The 19,572-nt window shown below is 40.2% G+C and overlaps 1 protein-coding gene and 1 pseudogene across 1 annotated transcript in view; both read left to right on the top strand.

The window, feature by feature from the left end:
- Positions 1–6,208, top strand: part of LOC134390237 (uncharacterized) — a 56,355-nt gene extending 50,147 nt beyond the window's left edge. The window contains exons 13-17 of the mRNA XM_063113458.1: positions 1,328–1,515; positions 1,753–2,160; positions 4,161–4,331; positions 5,335–5,510; positions 6,035–6,208. Of these exons, the coding sequence (XP_062969528.1) occupies positions 1,328–1,515; positions 1,753–2,160; positions 4,161–4,331; positions 5,335–5,510; positions 6,035–6,208 (1,117 nt within the window). The remainder of the gene's footprint in view (positions 1–1,327; positions 1,516–1,752; positions 2,161–4,160; positions 4,332–5,334; positions 5,511–6,034) is intronic.
- An 8,118-nt stretch (positions 6,209–14,326) lies between these two features.
- LOC134390236 (C4b-binding protein alpha chain-like) lies at positions 14,327–19,242 on the top strand (annotated as a pseudogene).
- The last annotated feature ends 330 nt before the right edge of the window (positions 19,243–19,572 follow it).

Below are 19,572 nucleotides of genomic sequence, written 5' to 3'. Positions count from 1 at the left end.
TTATATGCCACCTTTTCTGTATTCTATAATGCAAACAAAAACTATTAAACTTATTCAACTGACTGCATATTATATTGTGGATTCTGTACATATAAAGATATAGCTTCTCGAAAGTTACCGCTACTGAAACCAAGTGCTGATGTGCTGAAACACTTCGGCTGTGTCCTCTCCAGTTCCTCTACTGAAGAGCTCCTCCTTGAGCCAAATGGAAATTATCTGGGAGTTCTAGAGGTTGGCAATTTTCCCTTTATCCTAAGACTCACTCAGGAAAAGTATACTATACCAAAGCAGCTATAAATAAGTAATATTTCTCATGCCATTAAAACAAGTAAATAAAGAATATGAGGTCATTATTCGAAACATCTGCTTACTTCCTATAACTTTTTCAAGTGAATCCATCATCAAGGGATGACAAATGACTAGTAGTGAGGCTGCCGTGTCTTCAGAAGCAGGACCAAATGTGGTCACACCACCTGTGGACCCAGTTGTGGGTTTGAAAAAGGCATTGAATAATTAGCATGTTATACCACCTGTGGACCCAGTTGTGGGTTTGAAAAAGGCATTGAATAATTAGCATGTTATAGGTGTTGTGAATGCCCTTCTCACGTACTTTTACCTCACTGGATTCTCACTATGCTTAATGAGGTACTTGAATTATACTATAGAGTAGGAAACCGAGGCTTAGAGAGGAGGGTAAGCCTTGCCTGAGGTCACACAGCTATGGAAGACAGTGGTGATTTAAAACCAGGTATACTGAGCCCAAATTTCATTAGTCCATGGTACCTGCACATATATAATTAGCTTGTCATTAATATTCTATTTTCATGTGCTGCTTGCCTTCTGTTTTATAATTAAAAGTGATTAGACATAACTTGTGGATAAATTATTTCATTGCTATTGTTTCATCAAGATGGCTTATATTGATATGTTTGCTGACGATCAAGAGAGGGGTAAGAACTTAAGAGTTTGGGAATATGCAGAGATTATGTGTAAGAAATAAATTATACGGATTTCTAGTCTGATTCTGAACAAACGATATGACATGTATTTGGACATTTTATCTAAATTTGAATCTTTTTATTGTCAGCATCAGTGTGCCCACATAGTTCCTTGTCTATGTTTCAGGGATTTCTTGTGACCCTCCTCCTCCTATCAAAAATGGTTGGAGTAGTTATCATTCTGGCCCCATACCTCTTGGTACTGTGGTACGGTATGACTGTTCACCTTTTTTTCGCCTCATCGGAGAAAAAACTATTTTTTGTACAAGTAAAGACCAAGTGAATGGAATCTGGGATAAAGCTGCTCCTATATGTGAATATTACAATAGAAATTCTCTTTGCCCTGAGCCCACAGTACCAGGGGGATACAGAGAAAAAGGATCTAGGCCACCATACAGGCATGGCAATTCTGTGACATTTACGTGTAAAGCCAACTTCACCATGAAAGGAAACAAATCTGTCTGGTGCCAAGCAAATAAGACGTGGGGGCCGACACCCCTGCCCACCTGCGAGAGCGGTGAGTACGCAGGGACACTGAGCCACAGGCTGCTCTGCGCAGCCCACGCTGTGTCCTTCTGAGGGATGAGCGGTGTGACGGGGAGGTAGGGAGGCGGGAGATGGGGAATGAGGGTCTCCCGCTCTTTCTTAATAATTGTTCATTCAGAAAACATCAATTGAGCAAAGGAGTTTGAAGAATAATGGTAAAATATCAGATACTGGAACAGATTTTTATAGTATCTTTTCATCTCTCCAGAAATCACCTGCCCACCACCCCCTGTCATCTACAATGGGACACACACAGGAAGTTCCTCAGAAGACGTTCCATATGGAACCACGGTCACTTACACATGTAACCCCGGGCCGGAGAGAGGAGTGGAATTCAGCCTCATTGGGAAGAGCACCATCCAGTGCATAAGCGATGATCGAGAGAGAGGCACCTGGAGTGGCCCTGCTCCTCTCTGTAAACTGTCCCTCCCTCCTATCCAGTGCTCACAGGCCCATGTTGCAAATGGGTACAAGATATCTGGCGAGGAAGCCCCGTATTTCTACAATGACAGTGTGACATTCAAGTGTAATGATGGATTTACTTTGAAAGGCAGTAGTCAGATTCGTTGCAAAGCCAATAATACCTGGGATCCTGAAATACCACTTTGTGAAAAAGGTAAAAACCCAGTGGGGAAGAAAAAGGTATTTACTTACTTATTCTGATTTGTTATTTCCCACCCAGAACCAGAGGCATGGAAAAAGGCAAGAAGGCACTTTCCCATTTCTTCCATTCTTTAATAGAATGTTCTGTGTGTGTTGTGTGTGTTCTTCAAGTAAATACCCTCTTGGATCTGGGATTATAATCATGTGGTTATGTCTTATTTTCCTTACAATATTATAAGGATATGCCTCAGTGCCTGTTGAACAGCCTTATGGGGATGGATTTGAATAATGTTTTATTCGATTAGTTCACCAAATGGCTTTTCCTAATGATTTGTTCCATCCAAGGTTTAGAAAATTCAACTTGTGAACCTTAGGCTTATACATAGGTGAACATTTATTTTGGACCTACAATGTCAAAAACGAAAATGCAAAGATACTTGAGACTTGTTCCCTGTTCTCAAGCAGAAAAAATTGTAAATACAAACAGTATAAGTTAGCTGTTAAATAGTAACTAGAAAGTGTAGACTGGAGTCACAGAGAATATAGGCTTTTGAGCAAAACAGACCTCAGTTCTAACTCTGTCTTTGCCACTCATTAGCTGCCTAACAAGGAGCAAGATACTTAAATGCTCCAAAGATATGTTTTCTTCTGTTAGAGGTGGGAAAGATGACAATGTGTATGTCTTATGGGAATTATGATGATTGGATGAGATACTACATATAAAGTGTCTAGATTATGGATATATTGTGTCAATAATATAGTAAAAAGTATGCATACTACACATATACTATTTATGTTATCCATAAATAGAATGCCATAGAATACATATTATACATATGATGCATTTATATATATAATGTAAATAGTATAATACTATATGTTTTATATATGTATGGTATACATAGTGCTCTAGTATGCTTAGATAACGTATACATACCATCTAGGTTACAGTAAGATCTCAATAACTTGCTGGATATGATATATAATCTCTTCCTAACAGCTGCTGTAGGAGTTCAGAGAAATAAATGACCGTTTTGTGGGGAAGGAAGAGAAATCTTCACAGAGCGAACAGGACTTGAGCAGCGAGCAGAGAAGGAAGCGTGGCATGTAGGCAGGAGAGATGATATGAGCACGGGTACAGACGTGGGAGTGTGTATGATGGACTTGGGCACCAAGAGCTAGATGGATTAATTAGCCTATAATGAGGACTCATATAAGAAAGTAGTGATAGTTAAGGTTGAGGGGTCCATGAGAAAGGCCAGGGGAGCATTTTCTAAATATGCATGGGTTGGAAAAGGTTTTTAAACTTTTGTTTCTAGTAAATATACAATTCTGAAACTACCATTACTTGGTTTCAGTCCTCAGTGGAAACCGTACACCAGCATAGCTCTTTGTCTGACGTTCCCACTGCTCCATTTATTTGACTTTCTCATGCACTGTTGGTGGACCCTGACAGAGATCCCTTGCAGAGAGGTGCTCTGCACTGTGTCCTCTTTGTTATTTCAATGTGCAAGTCACCATTTTTATTCTTCCTGTGAGCTCTGCTCTGGAATATCTTACAGTGCTGTGAGTGTATTCTTGGTGAGGATGGACGGACAGTTGGATTGGGGAGCAATGACTCGGAGATTGTGGATTGACTTAACATCCTTACAGTTTCTCACTGACGCACATCTCCACATTCAGCCTGAAATCAGTTAAGTGCACCACTAGCACCATGTGACTTAGGGCTGCGTCCAGCCTTCGGCCAAAATGGTCCCTGACAATGTAAAGTTGAGTGGACTTGTCAACGTAGTGAAGGGAAACCTAAAAGCTCATAGCTCAAGGCTTCCTACAGCTCCTCAGCTGAGTTCTCTAGGAGGGCAGCACAGGTGCCTAGGGCAGACCATGTGACCTTGTGGGCAGAGAAGATGGAAAGACAGAATGGAGCCCGCCACACACCACCCAGATTCTGGGATGTGCTATTTTATACAGTCTGCAAGCTCACCTTTCTCACTTTCCCGTCTCACCATCAAGATTGCAGGTTTCCTCCTAGCATTGCCCATGGACATCATAGACGGGTTACTTCATACATTATTCCCAAAGATGAGTTTATATACGAATGTGATGAAGGATATACTCTGGTCGGACAGGCAAAACTCTCGTGCAGTTCTTCAGGCTGGTCACATCCAGCTCCTCAATGCAAAGGTAACCCCAGCTCCCTTTTCAGCCCACGGCTAAGTCATGAAACTGTCATAAAAGGAATGAGAGCAAAGTTTCTTCTCTGATAAAGGAGCACAAAATAATTTGATTATTTTAAATAATAAATACAAATGGTAACCAATGCAAAAAGTACAAAGGGCTGGCTGAATTAATCTTAATCTGAATTAACCTTAATCTCCTCCACTTCTTTCTCACCATCACAAAATTCAGCCTTCTTGAGGCAGCCAATATTCCCAATTTCTTCTATAAATTTCCAGAAACATTCCGAAAGCATCATGTTTTATATGAGTGTATCGTCGGCTTGTGGAAAACTTTTCAAAAGTTACTGTAGTGTGAATGTAAGCTCTCCTAGGCCGTCTCTGAACATCATGTTGTGACAGGTATTTCTAACAGAGACGGGCCAGGTACCACCTGCCATGCATGATGTAGGTGTGTGTGGTTTGCAACCTGTTGTGGGGACCGGTGTTAAGATTGGGTCTGATGCATAGAGCTTTAATGTTGTTTTACTAACAATAACTTCAAGATTTATTGGCCAATATTGTCTCCTTGCACCCAGGAGAATGATAGGCTTGAGGTTTCACATTTATACCTAGAATCTTGCAGAGATCAAGACAGTGAAGGATAGTTGCTTTGATTTATAAGTCTCTGGGATCACATACATTTATTTATATCCTTTCACTTTATTTAAACCTTTATGACCTTGGCCCCTGAGGGTCTCTGTATCTCAAGTTTCTCCTGGATAAAATGGAAGTAGTAACAGCACTGACTTCATAGGGCTATCTTGAGAGATAAATGAGGTAATCCCAGAAAGGTAATCACATAATGTCTGATAGGTGGTCATGCTCAATAAAAATGATAATATTATTGTTATAAAAATAACAATAATAAGATAGGACAATCAGCAGTATCTAAATCTTATTATCCGAGACCATTATCATGTGTTTTCTTGTAGATTTACAGATTGCTTTAAAATATGTTTCCATTACAGCTCTGTGTGTGAAGCCAGACATAGTACATGGAAAACTGTCTGTGGATAAGAGACAATATGTTGAATCTGAACAGATCACCATCCATTGTGATTCTGGCTATGGTGTGCTTGGTCCCCAAATTATCACTTGCTCAGAGAACAGAACCTGGTACCCAGAGGTGCCCACGTGTGAGTGGGTAAGTGTCACAGTTCAAAGAAGTTATGTGCTATTAACCCCTAAACCTGGCGGCCTCCCCCAAACTCTGTCCCAGCCAGCAATGATGACATCTGACTTGTCAGGATTGATTTCTGACCCACTCAGAGGAACTCTCTCTTTTTGCCTTGAAGTGTCTGCTGAGTTAGAAGTTTTCCTAACAGGAAAAACTGAGCTCTAGAGAGCAGGGTCCCATAGACCCGGCAGCGCTGACTCCAAACGTTTCTTTTTCTGGACTTTATAGTATGCTGACGTTCTATTTCTGGATGGTCAGCAGAAATAGTCCCTGTCCCCACTGAGGCCTCTGGGCATCTGTCACAGAACGATCTGTGTTTTCTGGGGAAGAATATGGTGGGACCCAGTGATTCCTCGTTTTCTTGCTCAGCCACCAGTCTGAGGACAGTCTTGGTCCTGATCGTGTACGGCTTCCCTAGTCGGCCTGCATCCTCCTTCATTCTCATGTGACAGATGCCTCTCAACCTCTCCCACCGCCTTCATTTCTTTTAGGAGGTTCCTGAAGGCTGTGAGCACGTGCTTGCAGGCAGAAACCTCATGCAGTGTCTCCCACGCCCAGAGGATGTGAAAATGGCACTGGAGTTGTACAAGCTGTCTCTGGAGATTGAACTACTGGAACTACAGAGAGACAAGGAGAGACTGTCCACTCTGGAGTTATCACCATAATTTTTGCCAAAAGAGGGAGAAAAGGGTGCCTTGCTGGTTTGGTGCCTTCAATTCAAGAAGGATCACTTCAGTTTTCTACTGTCCCTTTGACACTGATATTCATGATAGTAAATATTCACATATCAAAATGATTTTGTCTTTGTGGCTGTTTACAACTCTGTGAAAGGAGGGTCCAAACATGGGAGTGCAGGTATCCCTTCAACATCTCTTAGAGTTGATAAACGATTTCAGTAAAGTTGCAAGATATAAAATCAACATGAAAAAATCAGTAGCATTTTAATACTCCAACACCAAACTAGCAGAAAAAGAAATAAAGAAGGGTAGCCCATTTACAATACTCACCAAAAATAATAAAATGCCTAGGTATAATTTAACCAAGGAGGTGAAATATATTTACAAAGAGAACTACAAATCACTATTGAAAGAAATTGAAGAGGACACAGAGAGTTAGAAAGACATTCCATGCTCTTGAATTGGAAGAATCAACATTTGAAAATGTCCATACTGCCAAAAGCAATCTACTGATTCAGTACAAACCTCATAATAATACCAATGACATTCTTCACAGAAATAGAAAAAGCAATCTTAACATTCATATGGAACACCAGAAGATTCCAAATAGCCAAAGCAACCCTGAGCAAAAAAAAAAAAAAAAAAAAAAAAAAAAAGCTGGAAATATAAAACCAACTGACTTCAAATTATTCAAATTACACTGTGAAGCTATAATAACCAAAACAGCATGCTACTGGCATAAAAACAGACACTTGGACCAATGGAATAGAATAGAGAACTCAAAAGTCAGCCCACATACTTACCTTACAACCAACTGATCTTCAACAAAGGCACCAAGAACATATACTGGGGAAAAGACTACCTCTTCAATAAATGGTGCTGGGAAAACTGGGCATTCATATGTAGAAGAATGAAACAAGACCTATACCTCTCGCCATATACCAAAATCAACTCAAAATGGATTAAAGACTTAAATATAAGACCTGTAGCTGTAAATATCCTAAAAGAAAACATAGGGAAAACACTTCAGGAAGTAGAACTGGGTAAAGACTTTATGAATATGACCCCAAAAGCACAAACAACAAAAGGAAAAATAAACAAATGGGATTATATCAAACTAAAAAGCTTCTGCACAGCAAAAGAAACAATTAACAGAGTGAAAAGACAACCTGCAGAGTGTAGAAAATATATAAAAGTTACGTTGAATTGTCACTTATTGTGAATATTTTCCTAAGGAGTTTCTTTTACTTTTCTTTTTTTATATCTGTCTTAGTACCCAGTACAAGCTCAATGATTTCCAAAAAATTAAAGTATATTAGTTATAATAATAACAGACTTGCTAAAATAAAAATGGAAAATCAAAATTATGCAGCAGAGATAAATTTCCCTAAATTTAATTTTATGTAGTAATTATGATTAAGTTTTCTTTTTGTCAAACTAAAATGGGAAATATAATGGGTGAAATATTTACATTGTTTGGTAAAAATAAATGTATCAATTCTATAGGAGAAGTTTTTTTTTTCCTGTTATCAAAATAAAGAAATAAATTACATGAGTTATTTTGCCAGGACTAGTGAATAAATAACATAATGAATAATGCCTTCAACTTTAGTTGATGAGTTCCTGAAAAGGCCAAATATGTCATCTCTCTGTAAAAACTGAGATCAGCACTGAATACACAGAGGAATGAATGAATAGCATCTCTTAGACTAGTGGTACCCAAATTGGCTAGTTTTACAATTATGTCCATAATTCATCTTGAAGGGGTTTTTTGCATATGGAGAAAAGTAAAAGTCAAGATTCTTGTTTTTTGTTTTTTGGTTTTTTTGCATATGGATATCTTCATGTTCTGGCACCATTTGTTGAAAAGACTACCCTTTCTCTACTGAATTACCATGGCACTTTGTCTGTGGCCAGTTAACCATATATGTATTGGTGCATTTCTGTACTCTTTTTTTTCCTGTTGACCTATATGCATATGTCAATTCCTATGCTGGTTTAACAGGGTCAATCTCTTGATCATTGTGGCTATATAGCAAGTCTTGAAATCAGGAAATGTGAGTCCTTCAACATTTATTTATTTTGCAGAATTGTTTTGGCTATTCTAGGTCCTTGGCATATCCATGTACATTTTAGAAATAGTTTGTAAATTTCTATAAAAACATCTGCTGGAATTTGTATTGAGTTGTTTTGACCCTGTACATCAATTTGGAGAAAAGTGACATCTTAATAATGTTATCTTTCAATCCATGGATATGCTATATCACTCCATTTATTTAGGTTTTCTTTGATTTTTTTCATGAATATTTTGGAGTTTTTATCTGCTATGCATCATTCAGAGCTTGTGTCCTTTAATAAACTTTTTATGTTGAAATAATTTTAGGTTCACAGAGTGTTTTCATGTACCTTCCACCCAGTTTCTCCCCTGTGGTTATATCTTACAAAACTATGACACAATATCAAAACCAGGAAATTGACATTGGTTCAGTGTATGAGTGTATAGTTCTATGCTATTTCATCACATTTGTAGACTCATGTAACCATCACAGCAATCAAGATACAGAAGTGTCCCATCACTACAAAGTTCCCCCTTGAGTTACCTCTTTAACATACACTTGCCCCTCTCCCCTGGCCCACCATCCCTAACTATGGAAATTACTAATCTGTTCCCCCTCTCTATCGTTTTGTTATTTTGACAATGTTATACAGATGGAATTATACAGTGTGTGATTTTTTGAAATTTTTTTTACTCAACATATTGCTCCTAAGAAAATAGTAGTTTTTAAATTTCAGTTTTTGATTATTCATTGCAAGCGTATAGAAATACGCTGATTTTTGCATATTGACCATGTATCTTGTGGCCTTATTAAATTCTCTTATAAGTACTCCTAGATTTTCTATATATTCTTTGAGATTTACCATGTAAACAATCATAATTGTCTGCAGATAAACACCATTTTGTTTATACTATTTCAAATTGCATGCCTTTTATTTATTTTCTTGCCATATTGCACTGGCTAGGGTTTCCAATATATTGCTTCATAGATATGAGGAGAGGAGATATCCTTGCCTCAATGTTTCAGCATTAAATATTACTGGTAGGTTTTCTTCATGGGTTTTCCTACCTCAATAGCTCTCATTCTAAAGGTCGGGGAACTAATGTGAACATCCCACTAACTTCTATACATTTTGGAACCAGTGAAATGACCACCAGGTGGGTCCATAGACCTAAAGGATCATTGTGGGATGAACATGAACCAGGAATCCTTTTATTGCCTGGCCTCTGTAGCTCCTACTTTAACTAGGGTCAAAGTGATGTTTTCTTTTCCCAGGTATTAGAGACAGTTGAGAACCAACAAGTCCCTAAAGATTGCAGTGCACCATTATTAAGTCAGTTACTGAAGGTCCTTTTGGGGAAGGACTGGAGGATTACTGCTATTTATACCTACTGTGGTGTTACATGGTCCTTCCTCATCCAGACTTATCCTCACTTTCATTTTGAGAACTGGTGAGAAAATTGTTCAGAAAAATAAACAGGTAATTAGCAAGGTAGAAGGCAAGAGATCATGACTTTCTATTGAAGTGGCTGATCTTAGTCTTTGGGTCATTCATTCTTGATCTTTTTCTGTTATTCATCAAGTACCATATTCTACTAGCCTTCTTCATAGACTCCTATAGGTCAGAACATGATAACAACCCCCCTTGCATGCTGACCTTGCTGACCTACATGCCTTGCCCTTAAGGAGGCACAGACTGAGGGGGTTTTCTGCTTCATTTGATTCCTCTGCATAGTCTACAAGCAGCGGGAAGGGTGCTATCTTACAACAAGGGAAAAATGGGCCAATTATACAGGTTCTGTGGGTTTAGGAAAATCCAGGGTTCGAGGCTATATAGTACATCTACCCCGATACCCTCATCCCAGATCTGAAGGGACCATTCCTTCCATCAATTAGGCAGGAAGAATAATTTTTTTCTCTGAGATATATTCTTCAGCATGGCGAACAATATTGTATTGTACATAAAGGCCCTGACTTTTAGTAGGAGACTTACCAGGGCTAAGAATTCATCCTTTGTTGTAGTTCTACTATTCTTTTATGATTAGATCCTAAGCCTGGTCTTTAGCATGATTAACCCCCCCCCCCCCCCCCCGCAGCTACCTGAAATAAGAGGCTCTTTAAATATTAACAAGGAAGCTTTCTGGCCTCCACACTTAATTGTGACTGTTTGCTGTAAGCCTTCATTTTCAGTTAAGGGGTGCTGCTCAGCCACCCAATTTCACAACCCTTATTGCTATTTCTAGGTTACTCTCAAATGCCAAAGATATTGTACAAGTCAGTGCATCTCCTTCCATCTATGTTCCAGGTGAAAATGGGAATAGTTGCCCTGCTATAGCAAGCAGGGGGCTATCACTACTCCACCTATCACCAGTGATGGAAACATGATTGCCAGCTGTCTGGTGGGTGATCCAATTCTAGAATCCCATCCTTAGGATTAGCTTCCTAGGTGTACTTGTGGTACAAACTGTCTTCAGTCAGTTTCTCTAGAAGGGATTCAGTTGCATGTGAATTTTTAAGGATGTGTCCTTTGGGGAAAAAAAACTGTAGGGAAATGCAGCAGCAAAAATGGAGAGAAAAAGCATAGAGCTGAGCAAGGACATGTTCTCAGAAAAAGTGTGGGCTGCAGGGTATAAATTGCACCAAAGAGAGCGTTTCAAGATGGCGGTGGCTGCGGCAGTTGGCGCGGAGTAGCTGAGGTGGAAAAGGCGGCCACTGGGCCTTAGGCAGCCGGGAAACTTGTGGACCTTCCTCTTGCCATCTCTTAAGGGAGGACCGCTGCTGCTGGCTGGTCGTGGGGGGTGACCGCCACTTTGCCCTCAGCAGGAGAGGCTGCCTCATTTACAGGCAACAGCTTTGAAGTGTGGAGTAGGAAAAGAACTGTTTCTTAGCTGCAAAAGCGAGTCTCGAAACAGGGAACACGGCGCCAGGGCTGCTGTGGATGCAGCCAGGATCCCGGAGGCTGGGGCTGCGCTGAAGGCGGCCAGCTGCCCTATTCAGGATTCGAGGTTTCAGGCCGGCATTAAAGAAGATTCCTGGGAGCGCCCAAGCCGCACCGCGACTGAACAGCCCGAGGCGGCAGTGGCTGAGAATGGGAAAGGCTGGAAACCAGAGACAGAGAGTGAGCACCCGACCTGGCACAGCACTGTGAGTGACCCCTGGCCAAGCCCTGTTTGGGGGGCTGACGCCCACCCGGCTCCTGCCTGCATCACCAGGCCACTCACCGACCCGGGGCTGCCTCCATTTTCCCAGGTGCAGGCAGCTCCGCCCGGCTCAGCCGTCACTGAGCCTTCCCACTTGCTAGGCCCGGCGCGGGGCTTTCCGGAGCCTGCAGGCCGGCCTCCCCTCCCACTCTCTCCGCGGTTCTCTGGCGGGTTGGTGGCGTGGGGCGTCCCCAGCCAGTGTCGGGAGGGCAAGGAAGTACGGGCGGGCCGACTGTCACTCCACCACACCCTGGACTCCGGCCCCCAGTAAACTTCCTGTTACTGGGAGGCAGATACCATCTCTGCAGCCACCAGTTCGGAAAAAAGCCTAACGAATTTCTGGTTGGGAATAGTGTGGTAGGAGAGTTCCCAGGTCCGCTTGAACCTGCCGGAGAGCTGGCGGCAGGCGGGTGCTAGACTTGGTTTATACCGGGGGGATACAAAGGTGAACAAGTCCCGAGAAAGATCTACACAGTGCTACAAAGGCACCCAGAGCGACCGGTCGTCTGTGCCTACCAGAAACCCGGAAGACTTCCTGGGCGAGGCGGTGCCGAGCAGGGTCTTGAAGGCCCAGCTGATAGACGAGGGTTGCAGAAGACATGTCTCAGCCCAGCACAGTGCGCACAGAGTGGGGAGACGTGCAGCCAGGGAGGCGGAGACTCGACAGAAACCACACACCCGGTGGGGTCGCCACTGCACGATCCAACAGCCTGGGCCAGAGCACACGGAACAGGGAGAAGTCCTGCACAGGAAGTGAAAGCTCAACAGAGATCACACACCCTGTGGTACGTGATCCACCAGCCCAGCAGAGTCCAAGCTGACCAGAAAATATTTATAAATATATTTCCTGAAATGGCTATCATGGTGTCAAAATGGAGGATCTGGATAATATAGGGGGGAAATTCTGACCCTAAAATAATAGCTGAAGGCTCTTGCACGAGCCTGATAGACAGTGTGGAAACCCTGCTGTCTTCCTCACTGAGAGTGCAGAGGGGGAAACACGGTTTATTAAGGAAGCATCTATAGTTGGAAGGTGATTCTTCACATCAGAAGCATGAAAATTGTTGACGGACAATGTTATTTTGTGATGGAATCAGTGCAGGATGAAAGGACCCGGCAATGAGTTCCCTCTCTTACACTCGAGTCATGGAGGAAGGCCGTACTGAATTTTTAACGAGTCTTCCAATTATATCTCTGTGTTTTTACTTATTCTTCCCTTTCTCTTCTGTCCCCTCAAATCTTCCCATTGCTTATGGGCCCAACCCTCTGAAAGTGTGTTGAATGTCTATCAGCCTGAATCTCCCGTTCTGATCCTACGTCTCGCTTCTCTTGCAGTAGATCTTCTGGTGCTGGAGGTTTGCACTTTGCCTCGGTGTAATCTACCTTCCTCATTTTATCAACTGTTCAGCTTCTACCCGTCCTTGAGGATGTTTCTCCAGCTTACTCCACAAAGCCTTTCCTTGATACTCCAGTCCTCTGTTCTGTCACCACCTCCTCCTATAGAACTTGTTTCCTGTCCTAATCTTCTGGCACTTGTTTGATCAGTGCCGTGAAATAACCATTTATATGGCTATAGCTTATCTTTTTAAGTACGTTGCAAGCATGCCCCTTAATTTTACCCAAAAATCCTTGTATAGAGCTCTACATACGTATTTGTTTATTCATAAAAATTAAATGCTATTTTTTATATTACTGTGGAGGCGGTTAATCTGAGGTCTAGGAAAGGCTGTTGGGAAGCTGTATGTAGACTCATACACGTGTGAATTTCTATTCCTCCCTACTAAAACAAACATTTACTTCAGAATTATCGCACCTGTGTTTTCTGAAGCCCCCCTAGTCGAAGCTCTGGGAGGAGAGGAGGGAAGGGTACAGTGCTTAACCTGAGCTGATTCTTGATCTCTGGGTGTTTCACACTTGCTCTTTCTCTTGTGAGTACTTTTGTGTGTGGGTCCTTCATCACTGAGGATCTGTCAACTACAATTTCCTGGGTATTGTCAAACCCATGGTCGACTACTTGCTTTTTCCTATTTTCTAGATATCTGGTGACTCAGAGTTTTTGCTTTTTGTTTTTACTGAAGCCTCCCTCTCACCTTGGGTGGTCCTTTCAGGCAGGCCCGAAGAAGACCACTCCGCATGACCGTCTCTCTCTTGCAGCTGACAGCTGACACGCCCATTCTGTGTTCTGAATAATGTCAGGAGCACAGACCATTCTCAAAGCAGCAGAGACCTTCCATTCTCTCTCACTCCAGAGCCGCTAGACAGCCCATGTTTTGAATTTTACGTTTCCCTGGCAGGACTCTGATGCTAGCCCACTGTGTTCTCCCTTCCAAACTGAAAGGAGATGTGTGAGTCGTTTTCAGTGGGCTCTTCAGAGTCTTTCTCTCATTGTGAAGGACACATGTGTCCACACTTTTGCCTCCTCTGGAGTGATGGATGGTGTTCAGAGGATAACAAAAGCTTTACTCCCCAAAAGATTCTTGTACTATTATTCTTAAAATGTCTTCCATTTCTAATCCTTCAATGTCTTTGATTTGGGTGAAGCCATTCAGAGTTTTTTAAGTGGTTTTGAGTCACGTACTTCATTCAAATGGAGTGTTACTTGACTTTGCAAGTAACAAGAATATTGTTGTTCAGCCCAAACTTCCATCTTATAGCCTTTTAGATATCCAGTGATGCCACATAAAGTAACTACCCAACGATTGCTATGGACAGCAGAAAATAGTAGTATTCTGGAAAGTAGCAGTAGGTTTTGAACTGATACAAACCTGAGTTTAATCCCTAAGTGTGATTCATGTCACTGTCACTTAGTAGCTGCCACCCCTCTAGAGTTGTGTCTCCTTTTCGGTAGAATGGGTATCGTGGTAATACTACCCTACACAGTTATTGTGAGGATTAAATGGTATAGCATATATAAAATGTTTAACACATATAAAATGCAAGTGGTTAGGAACATGATAAGTCATTCCTATTAAGTGCCATAAGCAATCCAAGGCAGGACTGATCACTGTTTGCAAAGGTAGCATGTAGAGAAGAGCAGAGAGTATCACAGGAGGGGAGGTGGCAAAAAAAGGGCACAGAAGTGAGCATTCACATTGCTGGACAGGAGAACAAGAAACAGATGAGTTGCCTAAGAGCAGTGTTCATAGGGAGGAGTAATTCTTCATGAGGATGAAGTTTAGGAGAGAGGCCAGAGGAGATTTTTCTAAATTCTCATGCATTGATGAGTGTTTTAAATATTTTATTTTTATTAAATAATAATTTAGAAACAGCTTTAATTTAGATTCAACTGTAAAAGGAAATGTTCCCTTTGTGTGGTACTTTATCTGACATACCCAATGCTCTAAATTTATTAAACAGGACCAAAATTTCTTGTGCAAAATCTTTGGAACTGGAGATCATTCCTTTCTAATAGGCTAACCCAGTATTATATATTTCTAATTTCAAAATATGTCATTGTTTTGCATTGTTTTGATGAACTTTCCAAAACATTGTAAAATGATAAAAACATACCCCTTTGGGGGCGGTGTGGTGGTTGGGAAAGGTGAAGATTACATAGAGATTCTGGATTCAATCACTTTTTATACATTTTGAAGATAACCAATTCTTTTTTAAAAAGTTTATTAGAATATAACACACATATAGAAAAGTGCAAAATGAAAAGGTATAGAAAAATGATTTATCAAAAAGCAAACACTTATGAAAACCTCACGCAGGTGGAGAGGTAGGACATTGCCAGCCCCCAGAAGTCCCACGGAGGTATCCCCATCCTTCTTCAAACATAACCACAATTCTGATTTTCAGGGTCATCACTTCCTATATTTTATTTATAGTTGCACTATAGCTGGCTTTTGTATTTTTAAAAACTTCAAAAATGGAATTCTACATTAATGGTGTCTATCTACTTCTGCTTAGTATATTTCTGAGACTCATCCATTTTGTTATACATAGCATTTCTTTCATTTTTATATATTGTATTCCATTGGATAAATATACTACAATTTACTTACATAATTTACTAAACTGTTCTATGGTTGATGGATGTTTAGGTTCTTTCATGCTTGGGCCTATTACAAATAATGTTGTTTGGAACGTTTTTGTGCTTGTCTCTTGGTACACATGTTCATGTGGTTCTGCCAAGAAAATACTCATGAGCGCAATTGTTAAGTTCAAGGATATGATTATCTTCACCTCTAGCAGATAATCCCAAACGATTTTTGGAACTGGCTGTACCAGTTTACATTCCCACAAATAATACATCAGAGTTCCATCGTGCCATGTCTTGACAACATATTATCATGGTCTTATCATGGTTTTCAATTATAGACATTCTGGTAAATGTGCAGTGGTTTCTCACTGTGGCTTTTATTTGGATTTCCTGATGATCTATGAGTTTGAGCACCTATTCATATACCTGTTGGCCATTTATATAGAGACTTTAGAGATGTGTCTATTCAAGTCTCTTGGTCATTTTTATATCGCATTATCTGCTTTCGGAAAATTAATCCATAGGTATTCTTTTCATTTAGCCTATGATACCAAATATGACTCTGTTTCAGAGTAACTCCCTGTAGCTGAATTAATTATTGCTTTTGTACCAAAAAGTCCATGAGCAGTGTGAAATTTTAGTGGTTTTGTCAAGGACATGAAACATACATAAGCAATGTAATAATTTAATGACCTAGTACTATATAATGGGAAGGGTTCATTACTCTCAATTGTTATCAAGTTAAATTCTAGCTTGTTCTTTTCTGCCCTTCTCTCTCACCTTCAAGGCTGTGGAATGCCTCCTCACATTGCCCATGGGTCCTATGAAGATGTGAGTTCACTTTCATCCTTCACTACTATGTTTCACTATGAATGTGATGAAGGCTATTTTCTGGTTGGAGATGCTAAAATCACCTGCAGAAATTCAAAGTGGTTGACTCCAGTGCCTCAATATAAAGGTAACTCTAACCTTACTGATGGCCCTTGCTAAGAATGTTGAACCACCATGATGAAGGCTCTGACAGTACAGTCTTCTCCTAGACATAGGCAGCACTTAGAAATTTGTATTTTATTTATTTATTCACATCCTTAGGGTCACCTTTTGCTTTGTTTTAATAAAAGTTTTCATTGAAATATAACACACTACAGAATGGTATACAACTCTTAGGTGTACAGGTCAATAAATGATCACACAATGAACCCACCCCTAACAAACTACCACCCAGGTCAAGAAGCATGACCATTACCAGCACTCTAGAAGTCTTCCACATCTTCTCTCCCAGTTAGTCCCCAACTGTCTCTCCAGCTATTCTAACTTCTAACACTATGGATTAGTTTTCTCAACTTTGTAACATTGCATAAAGGAAATCATGGATGTATTCTTTTGTTCCTGACTTCTTTACTCAACATGATGTTTTTCAGAATCATCTACGTTCTTGCATGTAGTGACAGATTGTTTGTTTTCATCACTGTATAATATTCCTTTATATGAATATACCACATTTTTATGTATCTTATAAAAGTTTAAGTTTTTCATGTTTTAGGCTATTATGAATAATGCTCATAATGTTCTTATGAACATTATTGTACATATCTCTCTTGAAACAATGTGCAAACATTTCTGTTGTGAGTACACTTAAAAGTGAAAGTGCTGTTTCATAGATTATGCACATACTCATCTTTAGCAGATGATACCAAGAGTTTTGTTCAAACATGGTTGCAATGATTTCCACCAGTAGTTCATGTGCTCTAGTTCTGATAAACAGAAGTTCTAAATTTGAATTTAGTTCATTGATTTTTTCCTTGATGTTGGCAGCTTTTATGTCTTGTTAAGAAATATCTGCTTACAATAAAGTCATGAAAAAATTCTCCTATGTTATTTTCCAGAGCTTTATTGTTTTACCTTTCATATTAATATCTCCAAATCACTTGGAGTTCCTGTGTATTTATTGTGGAAAGTAGGGGTCAAAGTTTGTTTTTCCTCAATGGCTTTTCAATTACCCTTGCACCATTTATTAAATAGACCATAGTTTCCACACAACTCTGCAGTACTACTTCTGTTATAATTCAAGTGTTCATTTATATGTGGTTTTGTTTCTGGAATTAGAGACAGCAATTTTTAATTTGAAATTATCAGTGAAGATTTAGGAAAATTTTAGTGAGCACATACTTAAGTTTGAACGAGGACTCCTATGGGTGAATTCAAAACATCCTTCAAGTATCTGATATCTCCATTAGAGCCTCATGCATATTATGAACTTCTCGCCATGAAGTTGACCTGATAGGAGTTTTCTGGTTGACTGTGAGGATAGGGCCTGCCTATTTTACTGCTCTGCTAAGAGCAACTAAAGGGGCCAATTTCCCACCACTGCCTCCATTTAATGATATTAAGAAAATGAGAATAAAAAATAAAGATCAAGCTTTTGAGATATGGTAGTTTTGAAAACTCAGACTCTAGGGCCATAATACCTAGGTTTATATCATAATCATTCCACTTAAAAGCTATGCAACCTTAGACAAGTCACGTAAACTATTTGTATTTAATTTTTCTCTGTAGCAAAATGGAGGTAATAATGTTTTGCATTAGTGCTTACATTAATATGTAGTATGGCAGTATCATTATTATTAATCTTATTGTTATAATCACAAAATAAATGGAGGTAAAGAACAACTCTCAGTACTCATGTATACTTTATCAGTATTTCTCACCCCTCAGTGTTCTCTACTCTTGTAAGATCTCATTCTGAGAATCACAGAATGATCAAAACTGTGCTTCCATTATAGCTCTGTGTCTGAAACCGAAGGTAGAAGACGGAAAGCTGTCTTGAGGATAAATATCTGTATGTTGAGCATGAAAATGTCACCATCCAGTGTGACTATGGCTATGGTGTGGTCAAACACCAAAGTATCACTTGCTCAGAGAACAGAACCTGGTACCCAGAGGTGCCCAAGTGTGAGTGGGTAAGTGGCACACATTTCAGGGTGTCCTGTCACTTTCTAAAGCACTGTTCAGCCAATACCAATGGGATCCGACTTTTGCCAGGATTCATTTCTGACAAATCACTTACAGAAGTAGCACTTGTCACCCTCAAAGTGCTTTGGTGAGCTCATTAAGGCAAGCTCTGATTTTCTCATTGTATGGCAGGAAGGATAGGAAAGGGCTCACAGATCCAGGAGATGTGGCCCTCAGCCCCATATTTTCTACAATAAATGCTATGCTACCACTCCATTTCAGATGGGCCATCAAACTATCCCTTTGGTTGTCCCTAGAGAGGACCACTGGGTGTCCTCTGCCACACTGTTCCCCCCCTGCTTCAGCAGTTATTCATTGCTGCCCGAGAGCAGGGCTCACCTGAACCCTCATGTGAACACTTAGTTAAGACACAAGAATGTTTTGGATTTCATCCATCAGTTCTGAAGATGGTTTTGATGACTCCAATTTTGTTGCCATCAGTAATGTGTCCTGAAGCAATCTTCTATCTCTGGATATAGTTTGGAGAGAAGCCTGTCAAAAACCATCTTTTATTTCTTTTAGGAGGTCCCTGAAGGCTGTGAGCACGTGCTCACAGGCAAAAAACTCATGCAGTGTCTCCCAAGCCCAGATGATATGAAAATGGCCCTGGAGGTATATAAGCTGTCTCTGGAGATTAAAGAACTGGCACAAAAGTCAGACTTGAAAAGGAACATCATCTGTGCTCGCTTCGGCAGCACATATACTGAAAAGGAACATCATCAATTAGAAACCAGTACATCTGTCCCCCCGCCCCACAAAAAAACATAGAAAATTAGGTACATTTCTCTCTTCAGCAATTTTACTGTTCCTTAAGTACTATCATTTATAGGGGAAAAAAATACCCGTGTTAAGGAAAATTCATTAATATTCTTAATGACACTGATAATGTGATTTTTTTAATGATTTATATCTTAGCTCAGTTTAAGTTTCTGCTTTCCTGGATTTGGTGGACTTCTTGTAATAAATAATCAACTACCAAAAATCAGATTATCGTTTTCACTTTGATTTCTGGGTAATGAAAATGTAGGGACCTATGCAAATCACTTCCTAATGTTTCTCTGATTAACTTTCGTTTCTAACTTACAGTATTGCAGGGTA

This window comes from Cynocephalus volans, chromosome 11 (genome assembly GCF_027409185.1).
Source record: "Cynocephalus volans isolate mCynVol1 chromosome 11, mCynVol1.pri, whole genome shotgun sequence".
In the NCBI taxonomy this organism is placed as follows: Eukaryota; Metazoa; Chordata; class Mammalia; order Dermoptera; family Cynocephalidae; genus Cynocephalus; species Cynocephalus volans.
Note: the sequence above shows the minus strand (reverse complement) of the source record. Positions and strands in the feature narration are given on the sequence as shown.